Source organism: Perca flavescens, chromosome 6 (genome assembly GCF_004354835.1).
Source record: "Perca flavescens isolate YP-PL-M2 chromosome 6, PFLA_1.0, whole genome shotgun sequence".
NCBI lineage: Eukaryota > Metazoa > Chordata > Actinopteri > Perciformes > Percidae > Perca > Perca flavescens.
Genome location: NC_041336.1, coordinates 37094789 through 37111994, shown reverse-complemented (window position 1 = coordinate 37111994; position 17206 = coordinate 37094789). Strand labels below are relative to the sequence as shown.

Sequence of the window (17206 nt, the reverse complement as noted above, 5' to 3'; positions counted from 1 at the left end):
GCTGTGAAGTTCATCCAAGCATCACTTATAAAATTACACCTCTTTCACAGTTGCTCTGGCCTGTTAGACTGCAGGACAATATAAATGAACAGCAGTTTCTCTTGGAGGAAATACTTGTAATAGCTTATTCTGATTCTTTTAATAAATTACTCATTGCTTACAACATGTAGAAATAAGCGGACACAATCTAACGCGAGTGTAGACTGTGCCTTTTTAAAACTTATTTAAGCCTTTACACCAAATAAAAGCAGAAACTATTCCTCAATTTTTGTGCAAAGTTGAATGTCAAACAAAGAAATCAAAAGCTACACCCAATGGATAGTATACAAACTTCCAAAAAAAGATCCAAGTCATTACATGATTAAGACACACCCCCTTTAAAATATGTAATTGAACCGTTACATCTCTGAATATAATGCCATCAATGTCCCTTAACATGAAAACATAAAGGGCAGGCTGCTTTTACAAATGAAGTCATTAAACTCGAGAAAAGAAACTGAACATGAGCAAGGTTTAGGGCTCACACCCACTCCACACAGATCTTATTATGAAACGTTAAAGGACTTTGAAGGTGTAAAATGAATGGGTTCAGTTAGTTCTGTTCGTAAAAGTATCCACAGAGTTCTTGTTTTACCAACAGACTGATCCGAGCAAGAAGGCGTCTCCGTGCTGGAGTCAGAGGGGGGAGTAAACAGAGAGTGGATGGAGTAAGGGCAGAGCAATGCAAGTGCCTGGGCAGATACAAAACGTCAGAGGGCTGGGATATATGTATGCATGTTTACTGTCTGGAGCTACTACTGACTGACTCTTCCTGCTGGAACTCCTTTTCGTGACGTATTCCTGGGATTTATTGAGAAACTTTGATTCCAGGAGTTGAGGAGAAATAGCTGGTTTTGATAACAGGGTAAGTAGCTTTTGATATGTTTTCCTCTGTTTAGTTGCTGAAGCACTGCAGGCTTTACTTGCAATTATGTTTTTTTTTTTTTTTTAATAATGAGTAACTTTTCTTAAACATGGTGAAAAAGTGGAATCACCAGTTGCAACCTGTATTCTTTATGAATTAATATTTACAGGACAACAGTTTCCATCACCTGCAGCATGAAAAGCCATCAAAGGCAGGGAATGTGCAAAACAGAGATCAGGTCCCATAAAACACGGTTAGGTACACACTGTTTTAGTGTTTCATAGTAAACACACAGCCTTGGCTTTAATTCCTGAGGAAATGTGAGAGGGATTGCTCTGTGAGTGAATCCCCCCATTTTGGCCAAACACACAAGTTGTGAAGTCACTGTCAAATGTAAAGGATAATTACACGTTTCTGTGCTTTTTTTGCCGCTAACGCTTCAGTTGTTTTTTTTAAACCTCTTTTTATTATGTATTTGTTTATTGTATTTTTTACTGGGGGCTGCGCGATCACGGAAGGCTTGTATCATGTGGATGCACCGAGAGTTTTGTTGTCATTGCTTAGAATTCATCATGGGGGCGACAGAAACTACGCACTATAGCTTTAATGTTTTCCAAATGGTGTACATATTAAAGGAATCATCTGTCGACAAATTATATGGTATCAAATCGGATCTGAGTGATTGGATCACAAGTGGACAGCTCTAAGTATAGGTGAAAACATGCTCAGGACGCACAGTAATACACAGGCTTAGTGGAAAGTGATGAACATTTAGTATGGAGGTCTGTGGCCCTTAAATAGATACATTACATTTGTTATACTGTTGGGTAATTAATGTAGAAAACACTTTTAGACCTGTGGCAGAGAGACATCAAACAGATGTGAGGTCAGAGGTCAACAGCTCTGTGGGGAGCAACATGGATATGTGACCCCTGCAGGTCTCAGGTCAGCTGCTACCATGTACATGTGTGTGGGACTGTTCATCTGCCTGGGCGGATTCAGTGTCATCACCCTGAACAGAGCAGAGAAAGACGTTCAGAACTCCATTAAGAAATCCTGAAATGTCTAACATCTTACCTGCTGTCTTAGAACTAAGATCTGATCTATATGAACAATGCGTCATTCTGCTTTTAAATGTGGATGTATTTGCTATTTCTTCACCGATCACACACACAGGTTTCAGACGGCAGTGGAGCCTGCAGTCTGAGTATGACAGGTCATTAATGGCTCTTCTGGGGACGTGATAGAGAAACAGTCTGTGGTACCTTTCAGCCTCTCTTAAATCACTTTCAACCACCTATGCACCAAAACATCAAAAAGCTCATTTGTTGAGTTTTGTGGACTTGATGGCAGACAGGAAAACATGATACTTGTGTGTAGCCCACACTCATTTAGAAACAGAACCCAAAGTGTAATGCTGCCGTTAGTGAATATGTCACATTTTGAATCAGACTATGCCATTTGGAATGTGCTCTTTCCCGTAGATCTATAAAACCCATGCAATGCTGTGTGCATTGCATCTATTCACACTAAAATGTGAAATCTGAAGCTGAAGGGGTCAAATATGCTGGAGGTGAAAGTTCTCCCTATTTATATCCCTCCTCATCATTAACTTTAATGTAGCACTTTGCTAGTTACCTTCCTGGCACAGAGTCCCTATATGTGTTTCCTACACCAAGGAGGTTATGTTTTCAGTCCTGTACGGACTCCAGTTGGTCTGGTAATTGGAGGCATATTTCAACAAATAATTGACAGAGTTCAGTGAAATTTAGTATAAAGATAGACCATGGGAATAGAAAGAAGAATTTTTTATTTTTTTTATTTGAATAGCACCACCATTTGGCCATTTGTAAAGCCAATTAAAAATGTATTCATGAACCTTAAACCTTATTTTTCCTGGATTCCTTATCCCTTGAAATTATTTAGCCACACCAGTTTTGGTTATTTCACATGAAAGATTTCTTTATTCTGTGTTTCTGTCTGTGCTCGTCTCACCAGTTTGAAGTGGGCGAGGCTCAAATATTCCCATGAACCAATCAGCATTTATGCCTGATGATGGGTAGTTTCCTTATGTTGTAAACTAAATCTGGTAGTCAATCAAATCAGATCAAACCCCAAAGTTGATTAGCTGAGTTTATGGATATTATATAATAACTAATAAAGGATGATTTTTAGAACTTTAACTTTGATTGTTGCTTGTTTAGTAATGAAGCTTGAGGTTATGGTTAAAAAATAATTGAAATAGTTATTTCAGGGGCTTTTTGAATTTTTTTTTACCATTGCTCACAAGCATTTTATCAGTCTGACATTAAATTTAGCAAAAAAAAGCATTCTTGTACAAAACCTTATATTCCCAGACAGGGTTGAGGTGTTATCTAAAAATCATGGCCACCATCAGACAATTAACAGGATAGACTGTCATTGTGTTGATTTTGATGCAGATTAAAAACTTCCAAATAACAAATTAGATTATAATAATGACAAATTTTCTTGCAGTTTCCCTCTTCCTTTATTGCCTCTCTCCTCATCTGTCTCTGACTTTACTGTTCCATGCAGGCTTGTTCTCTGCTTGCAGTGCATTGTGGGAGTGTTTATATCAGTTCTTGTGCTTTCCTCTCTCTCTCCAAACGCTGCAGTTGTCACATCTTGTCAGAATGAGGTCCCTGGCCCTCGGCCTCTTCTTCCTGTTGTGCTGTAACGCAGTTCGACTGGACAGACGGCGTCCCAGACCCATTGCGGCCAGAGGTCAAAATGAGACTACTGTCCAAACCAAACCAGCGGGTAAATGATCAGTTGGTGACCAAAATGTGTATTTTGCAAACTGCATTTACAGTATGTCTGTTTCTATCTGATGCCGACCATACACCAAACGACATTTCAAGCCATTTCCCTGTTGCAGGCACATTTCCAATATTGGAATGAAATCATGATAATTGTGCTAGAGTTGGGGCGCGCTCCCATTGTCTCAATCGTTTGGTGTAAGGTGGTCATAAAACTCAGTCCGAGCTGTCTTAAGTCAGTCTTTTTCCCGTCTTCAAGTTCCGACAAAATCAAACTTGTTTGATATTATCGTAAGTTTTAAGTCTTGGTAGTAAAATCTTCTAGTCTGTGACTAAAATCTCAGTGACATTATGACAGATTGTATTTAGATGAGAGATGGTGTCGGACTTTAGTCTTTTCAAAGTCTTTTCAGAGTCTTCTACTGTATGGTAGATACAAAGTCAAACTATTTTCTTGACTCTAGTTCAGATTTTGCCCCGAACTGGGCTGTGAGTTTGCAGTATTTGTTTCCCTGATCACAAACCTCCATGTCTTTGATCACAGAGAAACCTTGCAAAGCAATCCCGCTGGATTTCGTCTTTGTCATCGACAGCTCCCGAAGCATCCGCCCCAACGACTACGAGAAGGTGAAGACCTTCATCATCAACCTGCTGCAGTTCCTCGGGGTGGGCTCTGATGCCACTCGGGTCGCTCTACTACAGTATGGCAGCGTGGTCCAGCCCGAGTTCTCCCTCAACACCTACACCACCAGGGCTGAGGTGGAGCAGGCGGTGAGGAACATGGAGCACCTCGCCACAGGAACAATGACGGGTCTGGCCATCCAGTATACCATGGAGACAGCCTTTACTGAGGAAGAGGGAGCACGACCAGCAGAACTGCTCATCCCGCGAATCGCTATGGTTGTGACTGATGGGCGGCCTCAAGACACGGTGGAGGAGATCGCGGCTCAGGCAAGGCATGCCGGCATCCAGATCTTTGCTGTCGGAGTGGGCAGGGTGGACATGAACACTCTGAAGGCCATAGGGAGCGAGCCACACTCTGAGCATGTGCACCTGGTGGCCAACTTTAGCCAGATAGAAACCCTCATCTCTGTGTTCCAGTCCAAACTGTGTGGAGGTGATGAATCATATCTATTTTTGTGATCCATTTTGTGTCCCTCCCCATTCATGCATGTGTATTTGCAACAATTTGTTTTTTATGATTAAAATTTTAATTTTTTAACACACAAAAGAGTTTGCAACATGATGATATCCCCCCCCCTCATCATCACCACCCACCCAGACATAAATCAAGAAAAGATGACACAGTAACTACAATATTCGAGACTGTACAACAAAATGATAACAAAATAGGCTTCTTATGTGCTTATCCATCCCGCTTAGGATTGACCCATCTCCCAGAACAAATAATCTGGGGCTGAATGGAATCTGGGTCCCTGCAATCCAACATAGGTTTTCATGTATGCCGGTCTAAAATTCCTGGACCTTATGTTTGAGTGTCTGTGTTGTGTATGTTGGTGCGTGCGTTAGGTTCAGAGATGTGTGAGGTGGTGGACCATCAGTGCCAGCACATCTGTGTGAGCAGCCCTGCCTCATACAGGTGCAAGTGCAGGAAGGGCTTCACTCTCAACCCCGATGGCAAGACATGTAAAGGTGAAGGAACTCCTTTTTTCTCATTTCATCTGTTGTTTTTAAAATGTATTTACCCAGAAAAAATGTGTTCTCTTTTTCGGCTACAGTTTTTTTTTTTACATTTACACAGTTTTCCTCCCTCAAGGCTGCTTAATGCCACTGCTGTCTTCTTTGATCACCAAGCACCGTAACTTTCTCAGGCAACATGACAAAAGAGAAGACTAAAGGGGATTGCAAAATTCCAAGCAGTTTGTTTCTAAACATTGATTTGATCTTTATATGGTTCCAGAGACACTGCAGGCCATCTGCTAGTACTTTAAAACAGCTATAATCCAAATTTCTATATCAAAATGTATCACATGAATACTTGTATGTGAAAAAGGTCATTCTTAGTGATGAATTAACAGAGAACTATCACCAAACTCTGTATTTTTAATCAGCTCTGCAGAGTTTTAGCATCCTGCAGCTCATTGTTTTAATTCTACAAACTCTACTGTCACTCTATGTATAATATACATTGTATTTGTATATGTATATGAGGATATGTGTGCTGTGGTGGACCATGGCTGTGAACACATCTGTTCCAACCTACCTGAATGCTATGAGTGCCGCTGCTGTCCAGTATATCAACTCAACATTTCCCTGAAAACATGCAACAGTAATAATACATGTCTTACTTCACCAGAGACTTCTCATCCTTCTCCATCACTAGTAACTATTTTTTTACTGTATTCTACATTTTAATATATTTGTCTTTATGGCAATAACCTTAACTAAACCTAACAAAAATGTTACCCTGTTGCATACATACGTGGATGTTTTTTTTTTTTTTTTGGTATGGTTATCTAATCTCTTGAACCAGTTCAAATGAACATTTTGAGAATGCACACATAACAAAGTCTGTTGTTTCCTTTTACACAGTCAATCACTATAGAGAGGCGAAGGCCCTCCCCTTTCGATGGACCTCTTGGGACTTTAATTTGGAAACAATATGAACGATAGTGAACAGGTAGAAGCAAATTATTTTTTGATCCTGTTTGAATTGAGCCATGGATTATAAATGTGATGTTCGTCAATTTAAAAGATAATTTTTCAACCAAAGAAAGTCTCAGTTAGCCGTAGGTTTGTCGTAGTACCACTCAGTGAACTACATCTCTCGTCTCACACAATTTACGTCACCTAGCTTGATACTCAACTTGCTCGCTAGCTAGCTAGCTTAGCTCTGTACCTGATGGGTTTTATCTAGTCAAGTGTTCTCAGCAGATAAGCAAAAGAACAATCAAGATCCTCTGCTCATTAGAGTAACGTTACATCCCCGGTACGATACACACAGACATCGTAGCATCAGCCAGGTGTCAACCATGAGACATTGAAGTGTAGTCTTTCTAATTACGTATTTTCACAGTCTTATACTTCTACAGTTTAACAATAAACTGAGACTTTCTTGACTTGTGAAATTATCTATTAAACTGATGAACATCATATATTCATGGCTCAATTCAAACGGGATCAAAAAATAATTTGTCTTTCCCCATTCACTCCCGTTCATATTTTTTTCAAAAGATAGGTCCCATGGACCGGAAGTAGAAGGGCATCACTTCGGCTCTCTATTAATACTAAATTACCAAATCAACATTATCATAATCTTTAAAAAATTATTTTCTACAATATTTATTCTTAAAGGATAAAGGGTCACCTTAAGGAAGGCATGGTAGCCAAAGGGGTTTGGTGAATAAAGCATTGTGTAAAGTAATTTGATGCATTTCCAATCCAGCTGAAAGCCAGCATTCTTCCTACCAGTGATGTCTCTCCACCCACTGTTGGAAAACGTCCCTGTTGCTCCTCTGGAGGATGTTGACAGAAAGTAACGTGGGGGAGATTTCCTGAAGGAAGTGTGCTTTTGCGATCATCAGAGCAGCTGCTGAAACGTGGAGGTGTATCTGGGGTGTCATTATCACGGAGTCACAACAACATCGATTGTTTGATCTTTCTTGTCTTGGGTTCACATATCTACACATTTAGTCTTTCTGAGAGTGGATTTAGATTTTTGATAAACAAATGATGGTTTTCTCTTTTTGTGTTCTTGTATACTAGGTATATATGTGTCAAGCTGAAATGTCTTATGCATACAGAAAACATTTGTCATAACTAATAATAGATATTCTAGTAATTAAAGCTACAGTACCAGTAGTAGAAGAAGACATAATGTTAGTGATAGATAGGTATAATTAGTATTATTAAGATTCATCCTCAGAAATGGACCACTGTAAACTTGGCAAGTAATGATTTCAGGCTACATTAGGCTTTCTTTTTACCTCAGATACTAATTAGTATCTTTTACTGTAATATATTGTCATTTGTTAATAGTGTTAACAATGCTTCAATCTCTGTTCTGTGCTGTTTATGTCACCCAGAGATTGATCACTGTGCTGATGGCACCCATGGGTGTGAGCAGGAGTTTATGAGCACAGAAGACACCTGTGTGTGTAAATGCAGAAACAGCTACACACTCAGGCCTGATGGAAAAACATGCAAGAGTAAGTGTCTGTTGTATTTTTCTACTTCCTTACTGATATTATATATATATATATATATATATATATATATATATATATATATATATATACATACAGAAATTTCCATTCCACTCCATTATAGACAGAGTACCAGCTGAGATCAGTTGCATTGTTTTTTTAACCAGGGCAGCAGTTTTCAGATTACATTATGTACTTACATAATTGCAAAAGGGTTCTCCAATGTTTTTATAATGGAGTGGAATGGAAATTTCGAAGTGACCCCAAACTTTTGACCGGTAGTGTATATATAAAAAGAACGTCTTGATTTTCTTTTTTACTTTTAGAGCAGGAAAATGATCTTGTCCTCCACTTTATTTAGCTGGCTGGAGTTAGATGTTGTCTGTGCTCACTGGTACAATGGAATCATATGAAGAATTCAGAAAAACTTAAGGAGTTCATCTTTTGGGACATACAGTAAATGTGTTAATTCAATTTGATTTGGTATATCCATTGAATTTTAATATTTTTAAAGTAGCAGAGTAGCAGAACTCAACAAATAGCTAAGTTTTCTTAGAAATGAATTCTTAATCCTGCCTGTACTGATAAACTGACTATTTCCTGCAGAGATAGACCATTGCGCTGACGGGAAGCACGGCTGTGAACAGGAGTTTATGAACACAGAAGACGCCTGTGTGTGTAAATGCAGGAAAGGCTACACACTCAGACCTGATGGGAAAACATGCAAGAGTACGTGTGCATTGCTTCTTTCCTATTTATCCTGTTATTTCAACAAAGAAAGAAACATATTTTCTTCAACATTTCAAAATAAGACATTTCTTTCACAATGATGTGTTATTGATTTACATCATGTGTAACACTGTATAAATCAATAACTATTGTAGATGTCCTCCAACCTGTTTCTCATTAGTGCTATAGGATTGCATGAACAATTTGTCCAACAGTTCAACATGACTGCAAGCATGTTAACTGTAGCACAAGAAGAAACTTACCTCAGATGTGATATTGCTCGGTTACGTTGTAACCTTGATTCTCTGAGTAAAGAGACTATCTCTCCAGCTGTAGGCTGCTCGGAGACGGTTCCGATCAAACTATCAGTGATTCCACACCCGCACAGGTGCGTTATAGGGCGTGGCTGGGCAAGCCGGTGTATGTTAAAGAAGTATCCACGTACCTGACCTCAGAGGGATTCTCCCCGTACATACAGTATGGAATATGTAACGGTGGAGAGATAGTCTCGATACAATAGAGAAACAGTATTTACTGTTGATACCACTGCTGATGAATACTTTCCATGGGTCAGACTAGACAGCAGTTAAGACTATTCTTTTATTTTCAGTAATTACTCCCCAATCCTGCCTGTACTGATGAACTGACTATATCCTGCAGAGATAGACCATTGCGCTGACGGGAAGCACGGCTGTGAACAGGAGTTTATGAACACAGAAGATGCCTGTGTGTGTAAATGCAGGAAAGGCTACACACTCAGACCTGATGGGAAAACATGCAAGAGTACGTGTGCATCGCTTCTTTCCTCCTTATGCTTATATTTTTAACATTTCAAAATAAGACATTTCTTTCACAGTGATGTGTTATTGATTTACATCATGTGTAACACGGTACACATCAATAACTGTTGTAGGGACACCTGGTTAGCTCATCTGGTTGAGCGTGCGCCCCATGTACAGAGGCTCAGTCCTTGTCACAGTGGCTGCGGGTTTGGTACCGACCTGTGGCTCTTTGCTGCATGTCATCCCCCTCTCTTCCACTTTCCTTACTTGATCTGTCCTATCAATAAAAAAGCAATTCAAGAGCCCAAAAAATAATCTTTCATCAAAGAAAGACGTTTTTTTTTTCTCTATATTTCAGAGTAAGACATTTGTTTCACAGTGATGTGTGATGAATGTTTATACATTAATAACTATTGTAGTCCTCCAACCAGTTTTATTTTTTAATTTGTCCTGTGTGTATTGATAAACGGACTGTTTCCTGCAGAGATAGACCATTGTGCTGATGGTAAACATGGCTGTGAGCAGGAGTTTCTGAATACAGAAGATTCATGTGTGTGTAAATGCAGGAATGGATTCACACTCCGACCCGATGGAAAAACATGTCAGAGTGAGTCCAAGCATTCATTATCATAAATACATAGTGTACTGCAGTGAATATGTAAATGCAGGGATTTGATGGGATACTACAAAATAGATAAACAAAAAATACCTACAGTACAGTAAATAGTGTTTTGAAGTGTTTCAGTTTGGAGGCTTCTGATTGATTTTTATATGATCATTTTAATTCATATTAAGCTGTAGATAAGTGAAGAAAAGCCTGACTCTAAAGACTTATTTGACAGTTTAAAAAAGACAGACTTACGGAGCCTCTCTGGTCCCACTTTGTCAAAAAAAATTAATTATAACTATCTCGTGTCCTCAAGATACTATCTCGTGGCCTCAAGATAGTCGTGGCTCCGTACAGACTTGATATTTGTGCGAGGCAAAATAAACACAATTCAGAATAATACCTTTAATCAGCATGTTTTCAAATGTTGCTTTGACTGTCCCCTATTCCGGTATGTATATGTCACATCACTTTGGATGAATTCCACCCAGTTATAAGGTCAGTGTTAATCCTAGTGCTCACCGAAATTATTTTAATTTTCCCCCTCCACCTGGATTAAGGGGATATTCTGTGTTTGTAGTAGCCTGCTCCTTCCTAAACTTTACTTAAAGGTGCGATGTTATGCATTTTTTAGGCTACAACATTTTTTGTCACATACAGCAAACATCTCCTCACTATCTGCTAGCTGCCTGTCCCCTGAACACACTGTAAAAAAAACGCGGTCTCTGTAGACAGCCCAGGCTCCACAAACGGCAACAAAAACAAACTATGCCAACCTGCACCACCAAACATAACAATCAGTGTTCCAGCCAATAACCGACAAGAAGGATTTGGGGTGGGAGTTGGGAGGTTAGTGCGTGGAAGCACGGGAGGGAGGGAGGGAGGGAGGGAGGGGAGAGGGGATGGGACGAGGAGGAGGGAGGGGTAAGCTAGCCTCGTTTTATTTGAAAATACTTCAAACGTCAACAAGAAGTGACGTCACCCAACATCGCTTAGAGAACCTTTAACAAAGACTTACAGTTACAATACTGTGCAATTAAGAATACAATTTTGCACGATCACAAATTGTAATTTTAAAAACTACAACTACTCATTGCCTTTTATAATATATCATATATAAGTAAAACATATTTTAGACACTTATACAATCATATATACAGTGCCTGAATAGTACCAAAAAAGGTGCCACCCTAATTAAGCAGCTATGATTATCACGTGTCTTGGATATATTTATATCCATGCTATATCTTGTAGTGGTGACCTCGAATAGTCGACCATTCGACGATTCGATCTAAGGAGCCTGCTCCGACCACCAATCTCACAGTTATAAACCAAAAAATCATTCCATTCGGGCTATATGGGGGTACTGAATGTCTGATTTTAAATTTAATTGCTTGGTTTGTCCCTGTAAATAATGATATGTAGCCTATTTCACTTTAAACATTAGCCTATTAATAATTCTGTTAATAACAATTAGAAGTAAGGGACAAAAATCCGAAGTGCTGGTACTCATTGCTGCTGAGTACTGGCCCATTTTAGGTACTGCATATACAGTATATGATCCTTGTGTCTGTATAATTGCACTGACAGGTCTGGACCTGTGTCAGACCGTGGAGCATGGCTGTGAACACCAGTGCGTCAGCACCACTGACTCCTACATCTGCAGATGTTTTGAAGGATTTATGTTAGCTGAAGATGGGAAGATATGCAAGAGTATGATCTTAATTTTTTTTTATATAGACTGTCTCCTAAGTCAAAATACATAAAGCATGTACTTGTTGTCCTTGTTTTTGACAGAGCCAGAGTGTGGCGATGGAGTCATGGATCTGGTTTTCGTAATTGATGGCTCCAAGAGTCTGGGCCCTGCCAACTTTGAACTGGTCAAGCAGTTTGTAAACGGCATTGTGGACTCACTGGACATTTCCAGGACAGGCACCCATGTTGGCCTTCTTCAATACTCCACCAAGGTGCGCACAGAGTTCACCCTAGGCCAGTACACCACGGCGCAGAACATCAAGCAGGCTGTGTCCCGGATGCAGTACATGGGGAGAGGCTCCATGACTGGCTCAGCCTTACGTCACATGTTTGAGCTCAGCTTTTCAGCTAAAGAAGGAGCCAGGCCGAACATCCCACGTTTCAGCATTGTGTTCACTGATGGAAGATCACAGGATGACGTGTCCGAATGGGCTAATAAAGCAAAGAACTCTGGTACACTCATTGTCTTGCCTTGCCATTCAAACACGCTACCGTTTTAAATCAAACTAAGTTCTTTCTAATAGGCCTTACCTGTCATTATTCTGCTTTGTCATTTTCAGGGGTCACATTATATGCCTTGGGTGTCGGCAAAGCCATTGAACAGGAGCTGAGAGAAATAGCTTCAGAGCCTGATGAGAAGCACCTTTATTACGCAGAAGATTTTGACAAAATGGGAGAAATTACGATGAAGCTCAAGTCCAGGATATGTAAAGGTACATTGAACTAACTCGCAATTTGTCAAAAGAAGTGCTCAAAAATGTCAGATTTCTAAATAGCACTGTTTCTTCCTTTAAAGTGGTGCATCACTGCCACCTGGTGCTGCTATGGCAATCACTGATTCAAGCACCTCTTATAAATTTGTTATGCCTTGTGCAATTATCTGTTTCACGTAGGCTAACTGATCAGTCCTTTTGCTCTGCAATCATGTACTCCTCACATCTACTACATTTTCTACAGGCAGAGACAGGGAGGGAAACCTGCAAGGAAAGATTAAAAGAGATGGGGTGAAATAAAACGGATTCAAAGACAGGAAGATCTTCTCATCTCATGTATTTTTTCCCCACAGACAAACCGTCCGATGAAAACATGTGCCAGTGTGAGAACGTGATAATGTTTCAAAACCAGGTCACCAAGAAGCTGACGAACCTGATGCAGAATAATATCCTTTTCTGAATAATGTCAACTCCACAGTTACACTAAGATTTAACATGTATTTTTGGTAAACTTGGGTCGATTGGGTCTCTGTCAAAGAATCCTCCAGTGCAAATGAATAGAGAGCTACATGCAAAAACTCAGCACATTAAGTGTCCTTTGTTTTATGATTTCAGAAACAAATGTGTATAAAAATATTAAGGCCCTGACACACCAACCCCGACGTCAAAGAACTAGTGGCGACTGAGGCTGACTGTTGTGTTACCTCACCTCTGTGCTTGACAATAAAAACTTACACTGATCACACTGCACTGACTACAGCCGACGGCCAACAAGCATGTGCGTTGTGCCTGCGAAAGAGGCAGTAACTCTCCATACTAGCAGCTAGCGGTAGTCTGTTTTCGTCATTTAAAAAGGGAAACCGGAAGACCCAGGACTGCAGCTTTACAGATATAGTGTTTGCCCACTTGAATCATTCAATTCAATTCAATTTTATTTATAGTATCAAATCATAACAAGAGTTATCTCGAGACACTTTACAGATAGAGTAGGTCTAGACCACACTCTATGAATTCCAAAACCCCAACAATTACAGTAATTCCCTCAAGAGCAAGCATTAGCGGTGGCTATTGCGACAGTGGCAAGGAAAAACTCGCCTTTAGGAAGAAACCTCGGCAGACCCAGACTCTTGATAGGCAGTGTCTGACGGGGCCAGTTGGGGGTGTGATGAACAGTGGCAAATAATAGTCACAATAAAGATAATGGAACAGTGACTTTGAAGGTTATCGTGGAAGTTCATGTCATAGCAGGGCACAATGGCTCTCATTTATCATTCTTGCGTAGAAACGGACGTATATGTTGGCGTAAGATTATGCTCCTCTCACCGCCTGATTTATGAAGCTGTGCGTACCTTTGAAATCCAGCTGTACGCAATACCTGCCCTTGATAAAAAACGATCGTCATTAGAATAACACGCCCCAATATATTTTGGGTTTTGAGGCCTCACCCCTACAATTCACGACATGGCGAGACATAATCCGGCTGAGAAGCGGCACTTTTCAGAGGTGGAGATTGAAACCCAGATATCTCCGGTTCATTTGCATTAAAGTGTGTACTATTTGGCAGCCTGAAAACTGTTATTAAAGGCTGCAGAAAGAATGCGGAATGGAAAGAGATCACTGATGTGGTCAACAGTGTTGACCGCTGAAGTTTAGCCTATTTAATTTATACATCAACACATTTTTCTATAGTCCTAATAGCCTAGTAATATACAGGCTTCTATTGCAATCTCTTAGGCCTACATATGTAGGTGTACTTATATTTAAATAAACACACGGTAGCAGAGTTTATGCAGTTTCTTTTATTTTCCTCGTGTTTTTTTTCATGAGTCGGAACAAGGCAACAGCTGAGGGAGAGCGCGTGTCCTCCGCCCCCCCGTGCTGGACCCTGTCTCCTGACAGCAGAGGAGCTGGAAAAACAAGCCAAAATAACTTGGTCAATGGCAGAAATAAATCATTCACTTGAAAAAGAAACAAAAACCTGAAGGATAAATAAAAATGTTGTGCATCGTCATGTTTCCTGTATTGAATATCATTGCCAAACATAACACTATAGGCTATACCTTTTAAAAGCGAGGAATAATATCCTGTCTCCTTATAGCCCCCAGTTGGGGCTGTTCTGGACACTGCTCTCCGGGCATCGGGTCATCTGGCTCCATCGCTACATTTATGGCACCGTGTTTTTCTGCGAGATGTTGTACAGAACCCCCCCAGGCTAAAACAATGTTGCATACCGGCCCATAGAGGTCTTCTTTTAGTTTGTCAGTGCGTTTTGTGGTGTTAGGAATTGTTTTTCTGTGCATTTCCGCACTAACTCAAAACGTGCGTACATGAACACCACCTCCTGAGCTGGCGTAGGATTTGAGCGTGCCGTACGCCAACGTCCATATTGATAAATCTCAAAGTCACCGTGGTTTTGGGTGTACGCCAGGTGTACGCTGGAAATTTGGTGTACGCACTTTTGATAAATGAGGGCCATTGTGTCATACTGAGTAGTGCAGTCTCCAATACCGGATCCTGACTACTCTGTGCATATGAACATCACAGCAGGGCGTTGCGGGATGTAACATGGCGCTGCAGAGCATGGGTGGATGCGGCGGACGCAGCAGGACGCGGCCGGGAATTGCAGGGAAAGAAGAAACATAAGGACTCCGGGGAGTAAACTCCCCAGAGCTAGGTTAGTAACAAGCATTTCTGGGACAGGATGCATACAAAAGGAAACAAGTGAAAACAGAGATGAGAGAGTAGCTCAGTGTGTCATAGGAAGGAAGGAACTTCCCCGGCAGTCTAGAATTATAATAGCATAACTAAGAGAGGCAGGTTAGCTTAGAGAGAGGTGCCGGATCGGGCTTGAACTCTCCCCTGCCGGATCGGGCTGTACTGGCCTGCCTCCCTTTACTCTCACTATATTATTGAATCATGCAAATCCATTTGTCTTCAGTTGCTTCATTCCAGATGGCCATGATTCATTTTACTCATATAGCAGCAGCTGGCTGGCTGGCTACAGCTAGCTTGCTTGTGCTCAGTTCTCAGTCTTTTGACAAGCCATGGTGCAGAGGGAAAGAGGGAGAGCGATCTACAAGTCCTTAAATTACGTTTTACTCTAGAGGACATTATTTTATTTGTTTATTTTGTAAACAAATCTTTAAAAAAGACAAGTTTATGTTGATATAATATATACAAGAAGTTTTGTGTCTCGTATGTTTGCCCTCTCATGGACATAATGTGCAAAAATATACATATTTGAATAGTTCAAACCTCTGTGTTTTTGCTCTCTAAAAGACCAATAGACATTTAAAAAAAAGGGTACAATGCTGCGGACGCTCACCAACACCAACACTGGTCAGGGCCTTTAAATCTGACTGATTTGTCATCGAACACAAAAGACAATCTAAGGCTTTTATCAACCCACATTTCAGTCTCCATGACAAACATTTCAAACATGAACACTTTTAACAGGGCAAAAATAATACAGCTGTTTCTAGCTTCCAAACAGAGGTTCAACTCACAACAAGCAAGCTACAGGCAAAGAGACACCTGTCTGTCCACACAATTAACACAAAGTCATGGTTTAACTTAGCCTTGGTAAACACTGACGAACTTCCGGCAAATTTGAGATTTGCTCTGCAAATCAGTCTGGTGAAGAGCCCATTCAAACCCATTTCCAATGTCCCCAAAATTGAGGCACCAATCACAACCGCTTTTTTACAACCTTTATTTATCCAATTGAGAACAACTTCTCATTTGCAACGACGACCTGTCACATTCAAACAGTTCCACATTCACACCTGGAAGCTGCCCAGTACAACCACAGTCTGATCTGCTGGCCACTGAGCAGCTCCAGCGGTCGGGGTTAAGGGCCTTGCTCAAGGACAAGGTAATGGGGTAGACAAGCCAGATAAGCCAGGTCTGGGGATTGAACCAGCAAACTTTTTTTTTTAAATTTCAACACAAAGAAAGCCTTAGGCAACAGACATCTGGCTGAAAAAAGTGAAATCCGGAGGAATTTCCAGCAGCAACGGAGCAATCCTGGAAGTGGAACGCTGTGGATATAGACTATGGTTTAACTAACAAATGACTACTATAAGCATCATCTATTAACAAAATAAAGATTAAATAAAAGGATTTGGGAAAGCACACCTCAATCTATGCAACAAGAGACCTGACTGCCTGACTGACACATAAAATAGTCATTTTCTGGGGTCAGAAAAACTTGACAATTAAAATGTAATTTCTCTTGAAGATAAGACCGACCTAGTGACATTTTTTTTGACAAACTTGGTAAGTTGTGTTTTCATTTGTATCTGCATCTTTCCTTTACATGCCTACTTGAAGCCATGTCGAAGAAGCTGGAGTCACTTGAGAATCAAGTTGTGCGCAAATGAAAGGCTGAGACTCATCCCCCTCCCCCCGAACCTGCAGTGTAGCATTCATCTTTAATCCTGTTCTACAAGCTACACATGCAATGCTTTCTACTGAAGCTATTTTTACACATTTTGTATACAACAGTGGCTTTGTGTCTGTAATGTTCTTTATGTAATGCCAAATCAAATAAATAACTTTGTACAGTAAACTGACAAATAAATATTTTACTCTTCATTTGTTGGTTGTGTTATTATCAGACTTTGTGATCAATGTAGAGGATAAGTCTTATGGTATGTCACAAAAACAAATGAAAGCTGTTCAGTCAGTAATATAACTGCATACCTTCACTGACGCTAACAATACAAAAATAGAACCACTCTAAAGAACAAATTGTACATGTGCTACCCT

General features: G+C 40.3%; 1 protein-coding gene across 2 annotated transcripts; it reads left to right on the top strand.

The window, feature by feature from the left end:
• Positions 1-772: 772 nt before the first annotated feature.
• On the top strand, positions 773-16961 carry LOC114556946 (matrilin-2). Of its 2 annotated transcripts, XM_028580103.1 has the most exons (12): positions 773-904; positions 3541-3685; positions 4229-4801; positions 5215-5337; positions 7731-7853; positions 8457-8579; positions 9240-9362; positions 9846-9968; positions 11766-12176; positions 12284-12436; positions 12790-12882; positions 16763-16961. In XM_028580103.1, exons 2-12 carry the CDS (start codon positions 3559-3561, stop codon positions 16816-16818), a joined length of 2028 nt encoding a protein of 675 aa, XP_028435904.1. In that variant the 5' UTR covers positions 773-904; positions 3541-3558; the 3' UTR covers positions 16819-16961. The 2 variants fall into 2 exon arrangements, with proteins under 2 accessions (XP_028435904.1, XP_028435905.1); XM_028580104.1 differs by lacking the exon at positions 9240-9362.
• The last annotated feature ends 245 nt before the right edge of the window (positions 16962-17206 follow it).

Coding starts and splice junctions, on each gene's coding strand:
- LOC114556946 (XM_028580103.1), top strand. CDS start 3,559: ATGAGGTCCCTGGCCCTCGGCCTCTTCTTCCTGTTGTGCTGTAACGCA. Junction 9,363..9,845: donor TGATGGGAAAACATGCAAGA/GTACGTGTGCAT, acceptor TGTTTCCTGCAG/AGATAGACCATTGTGCTGAT. Junction 12,177..12,283: donor TAATAAAGCAAAGAACTCTG/GTACACTCATTG, acceptor TGTCATTTTCAG/GGGTCACATTATATGCCTTG.